This window comes from Oratosquilla oratoria, chromosome 42 (assembly GCF_046742065.1).
Source record: "Oratosquilla oratoria isolate Oo_2021 chromosome 42, ASM4674206v1, whole genome shotgun sequence".
Classification (NCBI taxonomy): domain Eukaryota; kingdom Metazoa; phylum Arthropoda; class Malacostraca; order Stomatopoda; family Squillidae; genus Oratosquilla; species Oratosquilla oratoria.
This window is the reverse complement of record NC_134818.1, coordinates 16,190,902-16,213,401: the sequence shown is the minus strand read 5'-3', so window position 1 is coordinate 16,213,401 and position 22,500 is coordinate 16,190,902. Positions and strand designations below refer to the sequence as shown.

General features: G+C 39.0%; 1 protein-coding gene across 2 annotated transcripts in view; it reads right to left on the bottom strand.

The window, feature by feature from the left end:
* LOC143021324 (uncharacterized) overlaps window positions 1–22,500 on the bottom strand; it is a 491,448-nt gene that overhangs the window by 377,096 nt on the left and 91,852 nt on the right. For both annotated transcript variants that reach the window (XM_076178733.1, XM_076178734.1), the window contains exon 2: window positions 304–492. In XM_076178733.1, the coding sequence (XP_076034848.1) occupies window positions 304–492 (189 nt within the window). The remainder of the gene's footprint in view (window positions 1–303; window positions 493–22,500) is intronic.

The window sequence follows — 22,500 nt, the reverse complement described above, 5'->3', positions numbered from 1 at the left end:
GTTGTGAATGAATTCTGAAACCATAATGACTGGATCATGGTACTGAAATGTGAGAACTATCTAACGAATCTCCTTTATCCACCATTGCAGAGATAGATTAGAAAGCCATGAAACTACGAATTTAATAATTACCCAGCATTTCCCGGGAGGTAAGCGCGGGTTTTCTGAATCTGAGTCAAAGACGTTACTCACTGCTCTACGGAGGCTTTGACCCATCTTGCTTCCTATTAGATTAAATCGCGTCTTCTGAAGGAGAAGCGGAAGAAGGACCTGGAATGGAGGGAGTGAAGACTGTTTACTTACCAGCGTTGTTGAAGATGACGAGTGGGTCGACTCCGAGGGCGGCGACGACCATGAGGGTGTGGACCAAGAGGCTGAAGGCGACGTCGGAGACGGCCAGACAAAGAGTGCACACGTGACTCGATCGGAGTCGTCGACGCTGGCACGCCACGACAATGACGACCAGCACGTTGGCGATGACAGACACCAACACTAGAGGAAGAAAGAGAAAGCTACTGAAAACAACATCCTGAGTTTATTTGCACTGAACATATACATAAATACACGTATGTTTTCGTGTGTACGGGGACGTGTAGGCGTATATCCCAGTTCTAATACGGCGAGTTCAGAATGAAGAGAAATCATCCAAATGTACACTAGATCATCACCGTGCGTTCAACCCTGACTTCCTCTTTTAATATAAATTAAATATAATTTCTAATTACCACAGTATGGAACAGAAGGATATCGTGTGATCTTAGGAGGTTTTAGATGTTCATTGAGATCAAAGTCTGAGTCGATGTGATGATGGTAGAAACCTTCCTGACAAATAATGGTTCGGTCGCGCGAATAGAAATTTTGTTCTCATGGTAGAGGAAACTATGAAAACGGGAAGATCATTAAAACTTTTAAACAAAGTTGTGCCGAGCTCGCTATGGCCTGTTAAAGCAAGAATAGGTTAACATAAAATTTATGAAAATAAATAAATAAAGAAATAAATAAATAAATAAATAAATAAATAGAAAATTAAATTCAACTTAGTAACATAATCGTTACGATCGCAAAATTAAAATCAAACGTGTTCTCGAGAACCTGTGACTAGTGTTTCATTCGTCATAAAAAAAAAATCCTATACTCCCTGAAGGATATTACATCAGACTCCAGTAACAATTCCAGTGCAGGATTCGAACCCACAACTAAGAGAATGCGAAACTGTCACGCTTCCGATTACCCCACTAGGGTAATTCAATGTATCCACATAATAATTTAATGTAGGCCTATAAAGAAACTGTGATATGCCTTTATACACGTATCAACAGAATGATTAATTATCCATCTTACATGACAGCATGAAATGATTCCTACAACTTTAACAGAGACAATATCAACTTCCGGGTGAAATATGGAAAGGTTTTATTATATTCAAGGTATAGGGAAATTCTATGTCGGATTTTCCAAGAACCAGACCAAAAGCCTTGAACGTCTGATTTCGCCGAAGAAATAATGCGACGATTGAAAAGGACGTCCAAATACAAGAAGAAAGTTTCTGTTTTATGACTACACGACTTGTAACTTCAGGATAGAAGCGCTGGTAAACCACAGTCCACAACAACAACAACAACAACAACAACAACAACAACAACAACAATCTATCACTTCTGCTCTGCATAGGTAAACATCCATTTCAGGCTCCTTAGGAAAATGTGATTGGTTTTCCTTTTGAAATGTTTAGGTTCAAGTATTTTTTGAGTTATCTGATGTTTTTCAGGCATTAGGGTCTTCTGCTCTGAACACCCTTTTCTTGAAGAGGGATTTTGAGTATTCTTCGAGTCAAAATTTTGTTTTATATACTCGATGCAGTTCATATTCGTGCACCCGTCCGTGATCGTGTACGTGTGCTTATATGTACGTATGTACAACTATATAAGTGCCTGTACACACACACAATCAACGTTTGCCTTGATGGTGTGGTTTCCTTGTCCAGTGGAAGACAGGCCGTCTCGACACCATTACACCACTATATCAGTACACCACTATTGCCAATTACACATAGCTATCACTACTACATCTAACTACAACACTATCACCACAATCACCAAAATTACCATCGCCACTAACACCATCACTAACACCACCAAAACTACCACTACGACCATCACTAGGACCATTACTACTACCTTCAATAATGCCTTTTCCACCACCCCCTCTACCTCCGGCACTATCACTATCACCACCAATCGCACCAACATCACTAACACCACCATCACCACCATCATCACCACCATGACTACCGCCACCACAGCTGTCACTACTACCATTATCATCAACAATTAATACCATCACCACCACCTTAGAGGTCGAAGCGCCGACAGTCCAACGTAAATGTCTTTCATACCACCATGGAGAACTTCCGCATAGCTCGAGGTGGTGGTGATTGTGGCAGCGGGAGTGGTGCTGGAGATATAAGGTGTCATTGGGTGTTGAACACTGGTGCAGCTACTGTAGGATGGAAGCGAGGGTCTAAGAAAAACTATGCTGGGGTTGAGAACTTCAAACTTTTCAGACCATATAGGGTCTGAACCTGTTGCCGTGAACTACGATAATTTGGTAGATAATTTTTCTTGGCTCTTGACAATCTTTTGCACATTTTAAGGGTTTTGTTCTGGCTAAAATCAGACGATTTGATTTAATTTAGAGAAGAACTTTTATGCTCTTTTAGGAGTTAAGGGAAGATGTACATGACGGTGATAAACCTTACAACTATAGTGACGACGACCACAACCCCCACCATCTTTACCACCACCACCAAAGCACAAGAATGATTCTTAATTTGATAACAAGACGTGAAGGGGGAATGACAACCTTATCTGACCTCTGAAGTGAAGATCCGTACTCTCGAACTCGTTTCCATAGTAACCAATAATGTCATAAAACAGTGGCTAGACGCCACCAGCTTCTTCCTCACTCGATGTCTTTTACACTGTAGTTCGTAAATAGTTCTCCGCAAACTCCTCATCCTAATTATCTATTTATCCCTGGAAGTTACTTTATATAATTTCTTCTGGATAAATCCAGGTGGTTTTATTCAGTAATGAGAAGCTTCTGGACTAAAAGCGATGAAGGGCTTTCGTTGTGTTCTTCCGCCTGTCCTTCTTTTTCTTTCCGCTACGCCCACCTACATCGTCTTTTTTCTTTGCGGCTTTTTTCTTCCCTCCCTTCCACAAGAGCCGAATTTTTTGTTCAAAAGGCCCTCTCTCTCCCTCCTTCCCTCTCTCCCTCCTTTCCTACTCCCTCCCTGCCTCCCTCCCTCCCTCCCTCCCTCTCCGACCCGGTGTCGTTTTTGTTTTCGTCCTCTTCCGGGTTTCCCGGCCCAATTCCGGATTCTTTCGTCCGGTTGCTACGGGAGTTGCGTACCCTGTCCCGCTTTGAGTGTTGTTCCGGTTTTTATGGGGCGAACGTTCACAAACGCGTCCAACCACTCTAATGATTTTAGTCTAGACGATTTTATTCAACAGAGAGATAAAAGAGAGAGAGAGATAGACAGAGAGAGAGAGAGATAGACATAGAGAGAGAGAGAGAGAGAGAGAGAGAGAGAGAGAGAGAGAGAGAGAGAGAGAGAGATAGATAGATAGATAGAGAGAGATAGATAGATAGATAGACAGATAGATAGATAGATAGATAGATAGATAGATAAATAGATAGATAGAGATAGATAGATATATAGACAGATAGAGATAGATAGATAGATAGAGAGAGATAGATATAGATAGATAGAGAGAGAGAGAGAGAGAGAGAGAGAGAGAGAGAGAGGGGGGAGTTGGGGGAGGGAGAGAGAGGGAGAGATGGAGCGATCGACCTCAGGGCCTGAATGTTCTTATTTCTTACTTCTACCTTCTTCTTTATTCTCCCCCTTTTCTATCTCCTCAAATTCTTTTTTCACTGATTCTGTTCACTTTCATTCAACTCCACGTTCTTCTACTACCTCTCTCTCCTCTTCTTCCTTTCATTCTTCTTTTCGTTCCCACAATTTCTCACTTCTTCGTTTTGAGGAAGCCCAATCTTTATTTTGTTTATTTTCTTATTTATTCATTTATTTTTTCTATTTATTCATTTATTTATTTATTTATTTATTTTTACTTTCAATTATTTCTTCCTTTCTTGTTCTCTCCATTCACTTTCGTCTTCTACTCATCCTTCGTAATCGGGAGCGTGCTAGTCTCGCATCTGCTTAGTTGTGGGTTCGAATCCTGCACTTCTCTCCGATTCCCAGCAGTGACTAATACCTGTCTAAACAGTCCAATTGCATAGGACACAGGTGACGGCTTCGGCCCCAGTTACGTTATTCTAGCGTAGACTCCTCACCTTTTCTCTGTTTTAATATCTCAGTTTCCATTCTTTATGTGTTTTATTCGTTCCACTCGTTTACTTTTCTTTGTTTTGGTGTTTCTTTTTATTCCGTATATTTTTTCCCGGACAGGAAACTAGTGACGCCCTTCCTCTCCGGCAATTCAATCAAAAGGTTTTACTTTAGCTTTGGTGACGTCACGTTCACGAAGAGCTTAAGCCTATCTCCAATATCCAATTCGTTTCGTTCCAATTAACGCCACAGGACGTGGATGTGCTGTGTCTTGCTACAATGTTTCTGACCCAGGGAGTGGGCGGGAGACAGGGATGACCCTTCATCCTCGAGGAGCAATGATGAGAGGGAAGCAAAGATGGTGGACGGGAGTGGAATGGGTGGGAATGGGTGTGTGTGTCTTTGATTTAGCTACCTCTCTTATATGGGGAAAGGAGGAAAAGGAGCCCTTAGAATATAGATAGGTAAATAGATAGAAGAAGACATTATTGTAGGGAAATAGTTTAGGAAGCTGGGCCACACTTATGCACTTACCTCAAACTGAGGGACTTCACATTACCTTCCAGAAAAGACGAGATCTTTCCAAAAGAATTGGACCACCCCAAAAACTTTTCGTTTTTTTGTATTTCAGAGTCTGAGTTTATGACTCAAAGAAAAGACCTTGAGGAACCACTCCTGGTTATACTAAAGAGGTAAGGAGGGAATAGAGAGTAAGCTGAGAGAGGAAGAAAAGGTCAATACTGGAGTTACAGTTTTATCTTCGAGGCCATTTATTGGTTCAAGCTATGGCGTCTCTATTGTTGCCATGGGAACTAATATTCTTGAACCTCAATCATTTTCTATTGAGCTTCAAGGCGTTATTTTTGTTGGTGAGGCAGTGCGATTTATTTATTTATCTATTCATTTATTTACCTTTATTTTTATTTTTTTCTAATGAAGAGAGGTAGTTTTGTTAGGGAAATTATGAATGGTACTTATTCATTCATCTATTTATCTATTTATTCCTACCTATTCGTTGAATTGGAAAGCAGGTTATCTGTTACTAGAGCGAGTTACTAAGATACACAAACTATCAATTATGGAGTTGTAAGACAGTTACTACAGCGGAGTTAGAATTAGGTACGTCAACGAAGGTATAAAATCCAGTTAGGCTCCTAGAATTCTACAAGTCAGTTCCGTTGGCAGAGGTCATTCACAATAAAAGTTACAAACATTAGTTTCGTTAAACGGGTTATGTAAGCCAGCTACGTTATACTGAGTTCTGAGAAGCATATTTTTTTGCGCTGCGTTATAAAAGTCGGTTTCGCTGTATTGGGATGAAACGCATCAGTCTCATAAGAAGATAAACCACGATATAAACTAATCCTTCACACTGAAACAGACAGAGAGAGAGAGAGAGAGAGAGAGAGAGAGAGAGAGAGAGAGAGAGAGAGAGAGAGAGAGAGAGAGAGAGAGAGAGAGAGAGAGAGAGAGAGAGAGAGAGAGAGAGGGGGGGGACAGAGGGGAGAGAGGGGGAGAGAGGGGAGAGGGGGGAATGAGGGAGAGAGGGGGAGAGAGAGGGAGAGAGAGAGAGGGAGAGAGAGGGAGAGAGAAGGAGATAGAGGGAGATGAAAATAGACACAGAGAGAATGTTTGTCTATTCTGTATGTCGTCAGACAATTTTATTCAGCTGAGGAAAAACTCTTACACCATTTGAGTAAGACTTCTGCCTTGAAGACCCTCCACTGTGGCCGAATCAACTTGGCTAGTAATTTGTGCGTGACTAAGACTCATCACACACACACATATCATGTATCACTTCTTTGTACTTTGTTCAGAATGAGGTAACCATATTCTTTTCTTTTCTTCCTCCTTTCGTTTGTATTACTCCTGTATCTAACTCTCTCCCCCGAATTTAATCTTTTTTATCCTCATTTTATATTTCTTTTTATCTCTTACGGTTTGTTGTTCTTTTGTTTTATTTGATGAACCTCGTTTCATATTCCTTCATTAGTTTTATCTTTAGGTTTCAATTCATTTTCATATAAATGCGTTGAGTGTTACGCTGCTTCCTTCCTTCCTTCCTCTCCAGCTGCGTCCTCAACATAATAAAATTGTCTGACGTCGGTAAACTACTTTATGGGTTTTCTCCTAGCTTAGGATAGGCATACCATGTACATCAGAGATGTGCAAATATGTCTTTCATTGTTTTCGTATTTGTTTTAATAAAGTTGTTTATATGAATCCGTTTTTATGAAAAGGAACATATATATATATATATATATATATATATATTATATATATATATATATATATATATATATATATATATATATGCAATAACCAATAACAAAAAATGTAGTAGCACAATTTCCACATATCATGGGTAATATAATGTATTTGCAATAATACATAAATGATGTAAATATATTGGACTCTATGCTCAGACTTGGGAAAAGATTCGGATAAGCAATTTCGAGACCATTCCCAACACCCCAAATCCAGTTTCCACTCTACCACTCTAGTGCTGAATTTTTTATGCTGATGGAATAAATTATGTTCGGACAGTGACGGTTTCTATGACGAGTTTGGATACGGGAGAGGTCACTGCACTCCATCTGACTCCTGTCTTCGACCCCCTCCGGTCTTAGAATGCTGATGAACCTCAGGCCGTTGCTTGAGTATTCTGTTCTGTACGTGTGACCTCATTTGACATCTAGCAGTTTTAATTACTTACAACATAATTACAAAAGAATTTCCTTATAGCTGTCTGCATATTTATTTCAAAAACCCAAGATGTCAATAAGAATTAAAAACAAGAGCGGTTAATGACCTTAGTGTTAAGAAATAGATTCAAAATTTACATGACGACATACTGACTTTAATTATGAGGTGATGAAAGCAAGTAAAGCCAAAGTGTCTGAAGGATATTAGCGATTATGATTTTCCGTACAGGTGTGAAACAACACTGAAGAAGAAATAATTCACTCTGAAGACATAAATGAATTTAAATTAAAGTTTGATCAATTGAGGCACAAAAGCTGGATCTTACGGTTGTAGCTCAGTTCCTGGATATTACAATTAGGTCAAGAGAATTAAGTAAATACACCAACACACATACTAACACACACTCAAACAAAGATATCTTAAAGAAACACATTTGTAACTTGTGACAATAAGAACTAAGGAAAGATAAAGAAAACATACTAATACACATGATACATATATAGATATAAACCTGTTAACTTGTGAATTATATACTGAATGTTTTGAGATCAAAGCAACGAAAAAAAACAACCGAATATGCTCCCTCCTCTCTGAATGTCGTGATGGTACAAGCCCACTTATACAGAGCTGGAGTAGAACCAACAGCAAATGGACTATTCCCTATATGCTCAGTTTCCAGTGTATGACAGGATGTATATGTATACAAGTGTATACAAACGGGAACAAAATCCAATCCATTAAACCTCAGGTACAATTTCCCATCCTCCCAGCTTTCCCCGACCCTCAGAGTTTTGCCCAAAAGAGAATATATATTTTTTCCACTCCCTCGTCCCTCCCTCGGCCTTGTCATGTCCTCAGTTTCCATTGGCAGCAGCCAACGCGCCCCTCTCCCACGCGTCTCTGTCCTCACGGAAATGCTAAAGGTGACGAAATGTGTCCACTGAAATTTTTATGGATTTCTGTCCTCAAACACAGGTATATAAACACGCGCACACGTACATGCTTGCTCGCCCTCCCCCTACAATCTCACAATCCCAAAATATAACTTAGATACCAAATTATGCTATGTTTGGTTACATCATTAAGTTTTTACTTCTTTTGGAGACACAAGACATATACTTATTCAACATGGTTTCTGGTAGTATGGCTTGTTTTCTTAATTATAGGGATATTTGATTTTCGTATACAAAAATGTTAAAAAGTCGCTTAAATCATTAAATATCACCGTCATAGAGTAAGAATATGTTATTCTTACCTCTTCATTTTTTCTATCAGTGAAATGTAATTGTATATTTACAGGTTGTGTAGTGTGACGTCATGTCGTCTTTCGACTCACAGTTGCCAAATTTCATTTTGGGTTCGTTTTTTCATTCCGCTCATATGGCATGTTTGTTCATGTTAACTTTCTAGTATCAAGGTGTGGAAGTAACACAAAAGTGATACTGCATTAACAGATTGATATTACTATATATACTAAGTAAATATATATCCCACGCGCAACATTATTACTTCAACATTGGACCCCGTATGAGACCGTTTGCGGGTGTCGTTGTAAGTAAATGCGTCATATAAACTTTAACACTTTGGTCACTTGCAGTTCCTTTCGGGGCAAAAGCTGCTGACCCAAGGTTTAATGACCAATTTAAGAGTGTTGAAGGAGCCAATGAAAGATGGGTGAACTTCCGATGACCCGTGGATTACCTGAATAGAGACAAGGGCGAGAGGAGAAGCCAGGGAGAAATGGAAGGCCACATGCAGGAGTTGGTGAAGAGAGAAGTGCTGAAGTCCTGAGAGTCGGATAAGCTTGGAGTGATGCTAGGCGGTACGGTAAAGCATGGGAGGGTAGGGGAAGGTGAAAGGAAAAGAAGGGAGGAGAAGGAAAGGAAAGGGAAAGGAATGAAAAGGGGAGAGGAAATGAGAGAAAAGGAAAGGAGAGGAAACGATTAAAGTATAGAAGAGAGGAAGGGAGAAGTGGAGGAGAGGAAGGAGAAACACCAAGAACCTGAAGGAGATAGGTGGTAAAGCCTACCGCTCAGATGGGTGGGAATGATCGAGTAAAGTTTCATATTCGGAGAGATCTACCGATGTGGACTGAAGAGGAGCTGCGATAAAAGACGGGAAGTCTCTCTTGGTACTGATGAAACATATATATACATATGTATATATATATATATATATATATATATATATATATATATATATATATATATATATCAGGACTCGCAAAGCGCCATTCCTGGAAGAATATAGAAAAGAGGACAACAACCTAAACTAATTCACTGAGTTTCAGTAGTATGTTCCTTTACAAATGTAACACAGGATATAGAATTCATATTTGCATTATTCCAATAAAACATGAATAATTAACTAGACATAATGGTAAGAAAATACGGAAAACAGCCCTCAGGCGCCATCTATTGGTAGTTAGAAATAACTTGAATTTCTGATACACAGAATTTACAACCAAATCGACCTGGCATACAAGTCGACCTTAAACTCAGGTTTACTAAACTTATTACTTACGGCTCTACCACAGATTTATCAACAAAAACTGATATTGTGTCAAGACTGATATTTGTCAACAATGTTAAATGCTTTTAGTTGAAAATGATAATGCAATTAAAGACATCAGTAGTCACCATAACCCAAATCAAAACCAATTAGTAACCACTACATAATTCAAACTAACCAAAGTATACTCAAGACAACGGATGTGGAAAGCCAAAAATGATATAATAAAACGGCTCTGAAGTTTACATTTATTTGAAAAATGTGAGACTGTTTGGTCAGGCCCCTATGTCACATTCGAATGGATAATGTCACAAAATGCCACTCTTGAATTTACACTACAATTCACTCTATGTGGAAAATGAATTAGCTTTGCTATAAAATATCATAATTTATGTAGGCTAGGTTTTATTTTCTTTCATCAATTTATTTAAATTCAGTGTTAGTTCATAGTATAATATAAATACATTTTTTTATCCAAATCTAAGTTTGTTACCCATATTTTTATCCGAATCTAAGTTCGTTACCCATAACATATATTGAAGTCATTTGGAATTAACAAGAAATTATATATGTACAGTCTGACGTAGAGGGAACTGGTAATATTCTAAGGTCAGTATGCTCAGGCTAATACATATCAGGTCACTTGTCCAGAAAAATAACTACTACTGAAGAAAACAAGGTTAGGAGCCTACGCATGTAGACGCGTAGCTGCGCCCAAAGTCGTCACCTTTGCCCTATGAGCTTGGACTGTTGGGGCAGGTAACAGTCACTGCTGGGAATCGGAGAGGAGTGCGGGATTCGAATCCACAACTAAGCAAATGCGAGACCTGAATGCTTCCTATTACGCCACCAGCGCACTAAAGAAAACATTTTATTATGATTTCCGAGCATGAGCCTTGGATACAGCTTTTATATGTCCCTGTTCCCCAGATCTCATTTCCGTCACTATTTCTGACCCATGTTATATCCCTTTCTACATGTCAGCTCTTAATAGAGAGCAGCTAAGACGACCTTTGAGCTTGCTACATGTTTGACAAGATTATTCCCTTTGTCAGCCATGCCGAACGAACAGAAGAAAAAGGAGGGACAAATCCCTTTGGAGGGAAAGGAGGAAAAGGGGACACAGATGGTCATCTAAAAGAGAGGCTGGGTTTCTGGTGTTTAGATGAAGGGACCCCTACAACAATGCCGGGTTTCTTCTTTTCCAAATACCGCTTTGGGATCAAAGACCCTGATGGATTTAAAATTCGATGTAAAGAGAAAATTCTCATTTCAATTTATTTTTCTTTCTTCGTATCCTATACAAACCCCTATAACGTAACTGAGCACGACTAAGGAACCTAATTCTTCAGTTTGGTTTTCAGTGCTCACACTTGTCACAATTTTTGCTTCACTTGAACGTTGTCCTACAAGCCAAACTTCTATTAAGGCTAATCGCAAGCATTCTCTCTCTCTCTCTCTTTCTCCTATCTCTACCCCTCTCTCTACATCCCTCCCCTCTCTCTTTCTCTCCCTCCCCTTCACTCTCTCTTTCTTTCTCCCTCTACCCCTCTCTCTCCACCCCTCCCCCTCTCTCTTTCTCTCTCTCTCTCTCTCTCTCTCTCTCTCTCTCTCTCTCTCTCTCTCTCTCTCTCTCTCTCTCTCTCCCTCTTTCTCTCTCTCTCCACCTCTCTATACCCCCACCTTTATCTATCTCTCCCCTCCCTCTCTCTCTCTCTCCTCTCTCTCTCTCTCCTCTCCCTCTCTCTCCCTCCCCTCTTCCTTTCTCCCTCCATGCCCTTCTCTATCTCTCTCCTAATATCCCTCCCTCCCTCTCTCTCTCTCTCTCTCTCTCTCTCTCTCTCTCTCTCTCTCTCTCTCTCTCTCTCTCTCTCTCTCTCTCTCTCTCTCTCTCTCTCTCTCTCTCTCACTCACTCTCTGTATAGCCCTACTTTCGGTAATCTCCGATGGTGCTCTCTTCACGATCTTACTTTTTTTTTTCCTAATTCTGTTTATGGAGGTCCAAAGTATCTGTAACTCGTGTTTATGGTCCCACTTCCTTCCCTACTCCCAGTGGGAGTACTCAGCACAGCTACGAAGACTCCTAGTACAGGAACTGCCTTGGAGGAGAGGATGTGGTTGTGGTGGTGGTGGTAATGTTGGTAGTAGTGGTGGTAGTGGTGGTAATCGTGGCGGGCGTAATGGTGGTTTTAGTGGTGCTGCTGGTGGTGATTGTGGTGATGGTGGTTGTGGTGGTAGTTGTGGTGGTTGTGGTGGTGGCAATGGTGATCATGGTGATGGGTTTTCTGGCACGCATACTTTAACGGAACCAACAATGACAACCTCATCTTAATGGTCCAGTGGAACGGACGTCGAAGAGGATCGCGTCCTCACCGTCTATCTCCAAGTCGAAACAAGACCCTCACCTTCAACCAGAAGTGAAACCCTAAGAGGTCCGACCTCTGTCTCCGGACCAGGACTGAGATGACGCTATCAACTGCGCTTTGTCCTCCATTTGCTTTTTTCACGTAAAGAGAGCTGAAGACAAGTGGCAACTCCTGTCTTCATCTTACTAATCGGTAGTGTAGAAAAATTCCCAAAGGAGCTGAACACAGTAATTCACTGTTACTTATTCGAGGGGATGGTACTGGACTGAAAAGGATTATGTTTATCTTAACACCTTCGGTATGGGACTTCGTCGCTTTCTCCTTTTACTTTGGCAAACCAAACACAGTAGGCAAAGCTGCCGGCCTTGATTACAGAGCGGTTCATTATACCGAAAATGTCTTCGATGAGCGAATAGAAGTAAACTTTGCTCCGATCTGTTTTTGCAAAACAAAACTAGAGAAAAGAAAAAAAGAGAAGAAAAGAAGACAGAAAGAGAGAGGGAAGGAAGGAAAGTAGGAATTGAAAAAGAAAAGAAAGAAAAAATGAACAAAAAAGGACACCAAGCTAACTGACCTGACAGCGTCAGAGGCATATTTTTCCAGTAGGTGTTCAGAATCTACCCTACGGAAGGAAGTTGGGTTGACATTTCCTTATTTGTTTGTATATTCATTCATTTATCTATTTATTCAATTATCTATTTTTCTATTTATCTATTTATGTATTTCCTTATTTATTTATTCATTATTCCTAAAGGATGAACATGGCAGGACAAAACCAGGTGTAATGGTAATGAACAATAACAAGATCGTTCTTATCACAGACAATAGACAATAACAAGTTCGACTTATCTCTGATTATGGCCAATAATAACTTCGTCTTATTACTAATAATGAACAACACTAAGTTTGTCGCAGCACTAATAACAGACAATAATAACTAAAGTTTAACATTGATAGTCTTCAGACGTTTCCTATCTGACACGCTGTCGCATTTCTTCGATTTTCAAGGTCACTGTTCTTGTGAACTTAGTGACTGCGCGCCTCCTTTCCAGGAGACTTCGTCTTTGGAACGTGTTAGTGAGACCTTCTGTAGGTCGTTGCACGCTCAAATGCGCATGAACAAAATCAATTGGAAGTGGGCTACCTTAAGAGAAACTTAAATCTTCCACGTTTCTGTACAATCATTTTTTGCAAAAGTCAAGCACTCTACTCTTTCTTTCCTTATTTTTTCTACTCAAAGGTTCTGAAACTCTCTTCTTCCTCAAAGTTTCTCACCACCGTACGCAACGCTCTCATGAACAAAATTTCGAGATCGTTTCCTTTGATTGACTCATTAGTAAGGAGAGGGATCGGTGTAGAACTAATCATGACCCAGTGAAGGCTACAAGACCCCGTAACAAGGGCTTTTGATGACATATACATGTGTTATATCTAGTCCACTAGTGAATCCATGTACGTAAACCCATATATGTAAAATCATGTATATAAACCGGTGCATGTAAATTCATATATGAAAACCCATGTATGTAAACCTATGTATATAAACCCATGTGTGGAAATCCATATATAATATGATTCCATCGAGCTCCTTGCTAGTATCGATCGTGTCTGTAAGGAATTAGAATGGAACAAGTTAATGTGGTTGATAAGATGAAAATCTATGCACTGGGGACCATTCAGTGTATGTTGCAATATTATTCCACTTGTGTACATACTAACAATTGCGCTACCATGGCGGGGGTAGGTTTAATATAAAATTCGTGTATATGTAACTCGAGCATACGTATATAAGAAATTGTGCTCCACTTATATCCCTCTTGATAGCGTAATTGGTTAAGTCACTGTCCATTTGTTACGCATCGGCTAGGTTCGAGTCCTAGCTCGAGAGTGTATCAGTTTCTGAATACGCCTCCATCGAGCTCCTTGTTAGTCTCCATTATATTTGCAAGGAATTAAAATGGAAAAATTTGATGTGGTTAATAAAATGAAAATCTATATACTGGGGACCATTCGGTTTATGTTGTAATAAACCCATGTATGTAATTCCATGTATGTTGTAATAAACCCATGGAACTAAATCCATGTACATAAATGTATGCGTGTAAATCCATGTATGTAAACATATGCATGTAAACCCATGTATGTAAATCCCTGTACGTAAACCTATGTATGCAAACCCAACTATGTAAACCCATGTATGTAAACCCATGTATGTAACTCTATGAATATAAAACCATGTATGTAAATCTATGTACGTAAATCCAAGTATGTAAATCCAGGTAGAGACACGATTCATGTAACCTATCACAAAACTCGACATCTTTCCGTCGAGTATTGCCAAGAGTTTCTGTGTTCTCAGTTCGACAAACTATCGGGAGGCCAAAGTTTTTTAATTCTTACAGTAAACACCATCTGTCCTCTTTCCCTCACGAAAAACGGTAATTATTGGGAAAAAAATTGAAGGAGAAGACGCCTTTATTATTTTATCTTCATCACTTTTGACTCGATGTAACACAGAATTATTTTTTCCGTTTTGCTTAAGATGTTGCGTAAAATTCTTAACTTGATTTCTTTCTTTTCGTTCTTTAAACTTTGTCTTCGTTCACCTTTACTATAATACCATCCTTTCTCTCCATCCCCCATATCTCGTTAAGAAATAAAGTATAACAAAATAAAAAAAATCCTTTGATATAATTACTAAGTTCTAGGTCGTTAAGTTTCTATGCAATTTTCTTCAATTAGATTTTTTCTTCAGCCTTCCGTTTCTTAATTTGGGTCTATTTTGTGTCTAACAGAAAAAAAAAATAGTTTTGAAGTTTCATTTTTCTTTTTTACCCCTTGATTTAATATATAACATTTCCTGTATCTATTCAGGACTAAAAATGTTATTTTCTCCTTGATTTTTCCTTTGAGTAAGCTGAAGTTTGGTCAAAGATGAAATGTTCACTTCCCAAGTCCATTATTCTCATCATTGAACAAACAATTTTGTTTTCTGTAGAGCATCTTCTAACTATTAACTTATTGTGTACAAGTTCATCGAAACTTTTGTTGACTTGTTCTTGGGTTCCATTGAGACCAAGACCTTCCAATATCCAAGAATACGAGTTGACATAAACACAATGAACTGCACATGTCAGCCATCTCAATGAAACTATCTTCATAAGCATTAATAATATACCCATGTTAATGCTCATTTGGCCTCCCTAAAACGCAGCACAGGAGGGCCATTCTTCCATATTATTTGATGACTCACAATTTTCATTCTGAATTCGTTCTCCTTCATTTTGCTTCTCTCCGCCACTCGTCTTCGCTAGCATCTTCCAATAAAGGTCTCTGCATCTCCGACACAAACTCCTTTCGTCTCGTCGAGGCGCGTTTCTTCACAAAGGCGAGGAGTTTTCTTCACAGTTTTCCTTTGTTCTCCAACGTTTTGACTTCTGTCGATCCTTTGTGAGATGCTTTTGCCCGCCAGGTAACAAAAATACAAACACCAATTCGTACGCAAACGCAGGCACTTACAAGGAAGCAAGCGCGCGCGCACACACACACACACACGCACACACACACGCACACACACACACATACACATACACATACACGCACACACACACAAACAAACACACACACTCACAAACACACACACACACACACACACACACACACACACACACACACACACCTAATCCGCCCTAGACTAGAGTATACAATCATGGTGGGGTCCCCGCACAAAATGGAGGATACAAATATGATCGAGAGAATACAAAGGTGCAGCAACCAAATTGATTCCTAGCTTAGCAAATAGATCATATGAGGAATGATTAGAAATCGTGGGCCTGCCATCATATAAAGAAAGAAAAGAGAGAGATGACATGATTGCGATGCTCAGGTCAACGATAGGAGTGAGTATCAGGAGAACATTAGTCATGTGAACATAATTGGAAGAGACTAAATCTCTGAAGAGTATCAAAAAACACAATTTCCGAACTGATGTGTCAACTCTTGAAACAGACTAAAAATATATACATAATCCAATTCATAATTGGTTTTAAAGCTAATCTTGATAATTGACAAAAGACAGAAGGGTTTCACAAGCATAACTTCTTTTCTCTATATCACAATTAGACAAATACAATTGGATGAACAGTCAACGTGCTCTCTCTCTCTCTCACACACACACACACACACACACACACACACACACACACACACACACACACACACACACACACACACACACACACACACACACACACACACACACACACACACACACGCACGCACACACACACAATTACACACACACACGCACGCACACACACACACAAACACACACACACACACACACACAAACACACACAAACACACACACACACACACACACACACACACACACACACACACACACACACACACACACACACACACACACACACACACACACACACACACACACACACACACACACACACACACATACACACAGTCTGCCTGTGTAATTGCTATAGAACCTCTGAAAGTGATTAGTTACCTCGCAAACATGATAGCATAGACCTGTAGGCGTTATTGACAAAAGCTAAGTGGATGATTCAGTTTCTCTATAGATATCTCATATACCCAACTGCTTTTGCTCATGCGCATTCGATTGCGCAAAGACCTAGAGAAGGTCCCACTAAAATTATATTTCTGGAATTACACGGGCATATATAGAATTCCTATCTATATTACTTCTATTTATGGCGGTGAACGAAACATTTATTTTAAAATAAATCCACAATGTGCGGGGGTTTGTACACATACACGTTTGTTATTATCAAGACTGATGGAAAAAATTGTGTCAGGGAAGAGAAGGGGAAGGAGTTGAAATCAACATTTGGTATTGGTATCCCTGACCATTTCCTTGCTTTCTGTCCCTCCTTCATTCCTTGCCTCTCCTTTCATCTTCCTATCTTCATTCATATTCCCTCCCTTCCTTGTCTCTCGCTCTCTCTCTCTCTCTCCCTCTCTCTCTCTCTCTTCCCCCCTCTCTCTCTCCCTTTCCTTCTCCCCCTCCCTCTCTCTTTCTGCCTTTTCGTTTCCTTCCCCTTCTCTGATCTCCCATTCCGCTGGTTTTCCCAACTTCACTCCCAAGTCTTGTCTTTCCTTCCTCTCTTTGATCGCACCAACGGTTTGGTTTTGCTTTCATGTAACCCAGTCGGTTACAAGTGAATCGGAAATTAGCTTTCCTATAAGCTCGTAGTCATCCTGCTGGCTGCCGGAAAGGTAGTGGGCAGACAGGTTGACGGGCAGCCCCGGCTGGCGGGCAATGGCACCTCATGCTCGGCTCGTCAGCGCGCCGCGCCGGGACCTGGCTAGGTGGTTGCCGGGCAGCAGAATCCGGCTTCCATAAATTGTCACTAGAATTCTTTCGCCTCTAAACACACGCGATGCGGTACAGAACAACAAAATGGCATTGAATGAATTTCTCTCAGTCCCTATCCATCCCTTTGCTTCCTGCAACGCTGTTGGTAGAATTTAATTTAGCGAGCGCCAACAGTTATATTTATTTGGTGTAGTGAACTTTTAGAAAAAGGAATTTTGGTTGAGTGAATCCTTTTCTTCACTTTTTCCCCAAATTTATTCTTTAAGTAGCATTAATGAGATTAATGCTCAGTATCATATATTACTACATACACACGCGCGCGCGCTCGCATGCACACACACACACGCACACGTACACATACACACACACACACACACACACACACACACACACACACACACACACACACACACACACACACACACGTCGGTCGAAGTGACAGCATAGTTTGGAACTCCAGGAAAAATTCAAGTTTCATCGATCTCAACAACGAGGGAGTACATGTTGTATTAATAGGGAATGGGAAAGCTCGTGGTGTAGTGGGATGGTGAAGAAAAAGGAGAGGAATTACTGAGGAAAATGGAAGGAAATGAGAAAGGGGACGAACGGGCCCCGGATGTTAGAAGGGGTGTAAACAAAAGGAGTGCAGAACACACAGACGAGGGAGAACAAGGAAGCAGAGGTGTCAAAAGCAGAAATATAGATAATAGCAGCTCAATGGAAAGAGAAGATAAATACTTTTATGGATTTAATGAGGGAGGAGGTGACAACTTCCCCTAACTAGTAAATCTAGAGGAGAAACTAAAAAAAAATTAACGAAGCATGGGAGGTTAGGTTTAACCAATTAACATTAGTTACCCAAAGAGTTGATAAACTGAAAGGACTAAAGAAGGAGAATCAAAACCTAACTAAAGAAATAGAAGAATTAAAAAGACAGTTAAAAGAAGTAAAAGATGAGAGTGAGGAATTAAAGAATAACAATAAAGAAAATAAAGAGTCTATAGCAAAAGAAGCACAGGGTTGGAGAAAAGTCCAAGACAACAACAAAAATTGTATTTAGAGATATAGTGACACAACAGATGAAAGAACAAACTAAGGACACAGTTATTAAAGTGATGAGAGAGAAGGAGAATATAGTAAGAGACTTAGCGGACAAAAAGAAATGTATAATTACATTAGGGATGGAAGAGAAGCATAACCCAAATAGGACCACAAACGTAAAAGAGGAGAAGGAAAAGGTAAACAAGATATTAGAAGTAGTTCAAGAGGATGGACAAGAAACAGGGAGAGATATTGAAAAAATATATAGAATATGGAAATAGAATACAGATAAGACCAGACCAATTAAGGTTAAATTCAGATCACAAACGACAGCAGATAATATCTTAGCAAAAACAGGAAAACTAGCAAAAAGTAATCAATGTAAACAGGTATGGTGAAAAAGACAAATGAATAAAGAGGAAAGAGATGATGAGAAAACAAAAAGACTAGAAGCCAAGGAGAAAAACGAGAAAAGCAGTGTCAGAAGAAGAGAAATTCTATTGGAGAGTAGTGGATATAAGAGTGAGGAAAAGGTTCATAGCAGAGAAAAACGGAAAGAAAACAGAAAACACGATGGAAGTAGCAGAAAATTAAAAGTGTTTTACACAAACATAGATGGCTTAATAACAGGCTTGAACGAATTGAATGATTACCTGAAGGAAAAAGAACCGGACATAATGGGAATTGCAGAGACAAAATTGAAAGGTCCACTACCACCCAACAGTGTAGGACATGGTGCATATTGGATTCGAAACAGAGAGGTAAAACAAGGGGGTGGAGTTATGTTCCTGACTAAGAAGGATATAAATGTGAGGAATGTCACATATGGAAAGAATAGAGTAGAGATGATTATGATGGAAGTGGAGGACAGGGATGGGAAGAGTAGGAAGTTTGTAGTAAATTATGTGCCTCCTAAAACGGCTTCGTGGGAAGAGAGAGAACACAGATATATGCTAGAAGACACAAGGATAAAACTAAATAAGATAATGGAAGATGGAGGAAGAATAGTTATAATGGGTGACTTTAATTGTGAAGAAATCTGCTGGGAAGAGATGACAGTGAAGGGTGGAGACGACCTATGGGGAAATGTACTACTTGATATGATTATAGAACATACAATGACGCAATGGATACAAGAGAATACAAGGTATAGAAATGAGAAAGAACCATCGATACTGGACCTAATAATCACATCAGAACCCGAAATAGTGGACAAGATTGAATATAAGACACCAATAAGTAAAAGTGACCACATATTGGTTGAACTGGAACTAAATGAGGAAAAATACATGGAAAAAAATGAACAATATAAAAAGGTAAGATTGATATATGGACATTTTTTTTTATATAAAATAAGAGAATTCTTTCAAAAAGCAGACTGGGAAAGGATACACAAGGAGGAAACAACAGAAGAGAAATGGAATATTTTGACAAAACCTATAAAGGAGTGGAAAAGTATGTTTCAAGACAAAAACAAGAAAAAGGATATGTAAAGTGATGGTATAACAAAATATGTAGGGAGTTAAAAGACAAAAGGGATAAAGCTTGGATAAAATGGAAAAAAGACAAAAGACATGAAAAATAGAAAATATATACTAGTTATAGAAATGAATATGTACAAGTGTGCAGAGCAGAAAAGAGAAAATACGAAACGGATGTCATAGAAAACTGTAGAGATTAACTAAAACTATTTTATAGATTTGAAAACAACAAACTGAAAAACAAACAAGAATTAGAGAAATTACGACAAGGAGATGAATAAACCGAAAAAATAGACATAGTGTATACATCACTATAACCACATCACCATTCCCATAAATCATGTGAGCGGTGTCACAATCATCACCCAGAGATTCTGTCGCCAAGACATCCGCTCTGACAGGAAAGCTGACCCAGCAGTTGTCGAGCACTCGGAACCAAGATACACACACAGACATACGAACGCACACATAAATGCGGTCAATCGCCAATTCCGAATAACACACGACAACACAGTAGTAATCAACCCTTGCCCCCTGGATATATTATACACTATAAAAAGGGATATAAGAAATAATTTATGAACTAACAACAACCATGTAAAGGGCCGGATTTTTCTATTAAAATTGTTTTCAAGGTGACTAAAGAGCACCTCAGAATTTTACAGACTCAGCACTTCCTCCCACAAAAACGGAGTGCAGAGCTCCAGGAGCGGTCGGTGTCTGACGTGCCCTGTGTATCATAGTGTACAGAACTGTGCGTGAACTGTGTAAATAAAGTGAAGAAACTGAAGATTGTGATTTGTAACCCCAGGGGGGTTGGTTACAATGGCAGAAATTATGAACAAGCATTTTAAATCGGTGTTTACGAGGGAGAACATACAACCTAGAGATATCGAGCGGGAGGAGAAAGTCCCTCCTATGAAAGAGATAGAAGTAACAAGGAATAAGATAATGAATCACTTGAGTAATCTTGATGTCAGAAAATCGCATAGACCAGATGATATGGCAAACTGGATTTTGAGAGAATGCAGGAATGAACTAACAGACAAAATATATAGTTTATTATATATTATAGTTTATTAAATATTACAGTTTATTAAACAGTTCATTGAAAGAGGGAAAAGTTCCAGAAGATTGGAAAAGAGCAAATATAGTACCAATACATATAGGGGGAAACAAGGAAGACCCTACTAACTATAGACCGATCTCTCTTACAAGTACGATAGATAAATTTTTTGAAAGAATGATCAAAATTATATGGTTAAGGCATTTGGAAAAAAACAACGTACTAAATCCAAGGCAATTTGGATTTAGATAAGGACGATCATGCGCAACAAACTTAATGTGTTTCTATTCAAGGCTAATAGATGTAATACAATAAAGAGATGGATGGGCTGATTGTGCATTTCTAGACCTGAAAAAAGCTTTTGATAAGGTGCCACATAAGAAATTGCTAAAGAAATTAGAAATTGCAGGAGGAATACAGGGCAAACTGCTGAAGTGGATGGAAGACTTCTTGCATGAAAGAAAAATGAGAGTGGTGATAAGAGACAGACACTAATTGGGATGAAGCGATTAGTGGAGTTTCACAAGGAACAGCTCTGGCCCCAATAATGCTTGCTATATATATTAATAATTTGGATAAAGGAATTGAAAGTTATATGAGCCTCTTTGCGGACGATGCAAATTTATTGAAAAAAGTGAACACTGTAGAAGATAGTGAGTCGCTACAGAGTGATCTCAATAAAGTATGGGAATGGAGTAGGAAGTGGGAGATGGAATTCAATATTAAGAAGTATAGTATAATGGGATTTGGAAGAAGCAAAAACACAATAGTGGGATCATATAAATTGGAAGAGGAAGAAATTAAAAAAGTAGAAAATGAGAAGGATCTGAAAGTCATTATTATGAACAATATGTCCCCTGAGAAACATATAAAAAAAATTTAGAGAAACTTATAATTTAATAAGAGTAATCAAAGTGGCATTTACATACCTGGAGAAAGAAATGGTGAAGAAAATGCTGGTCATTTCGATAAAACGAAGATTGGAGTATGCAGCGACGACGTGGTCACCAAGTACAAAAAACAATTATAAAAAAAAATTGAAAGAATACAAAGAGATATTACAAAATTGGCACCAACATTCTCAGAACTATCATATGAAGAGAAACTAGCAAAATTTGAGCCACATACATTAGATCAAAGAAGAGAGAGAGGAGACTTGATAACTATTTATAGAATCATGAAAGGCATAGAAACTATTGATAGAAAAGATCTAATAAAATGGGATAGTAGAGATACAAGAGGACACAGAAAGAAAATCAAGAAAGACAGTTATAGAAGAGACCTAAAAAAGAACAGTTTTCCCCACAGGGTAATAGACGTTTGGAACAAGTTAGATGAGAATGTGGTGTATGCAAAAACGATACACGAACTTAAAAACAGTCTAGATAAAACGAGATATGAAGACGGGACACCACGAGCATAGCTCCCCTTCCCGGGAAATACAACTAGGTAAATACACACAGATACACGCACACAACAAAATCTGCTGAAAAAACGAAATGAAATAAAGAATTAAAAAGAGAAGAAATACAACATACGACATAGATGTTTATCCAGGTAAAACTTATCACTTTGAGTTGTATTACACCTAAACGCCACGGTTGCAAGTTTAT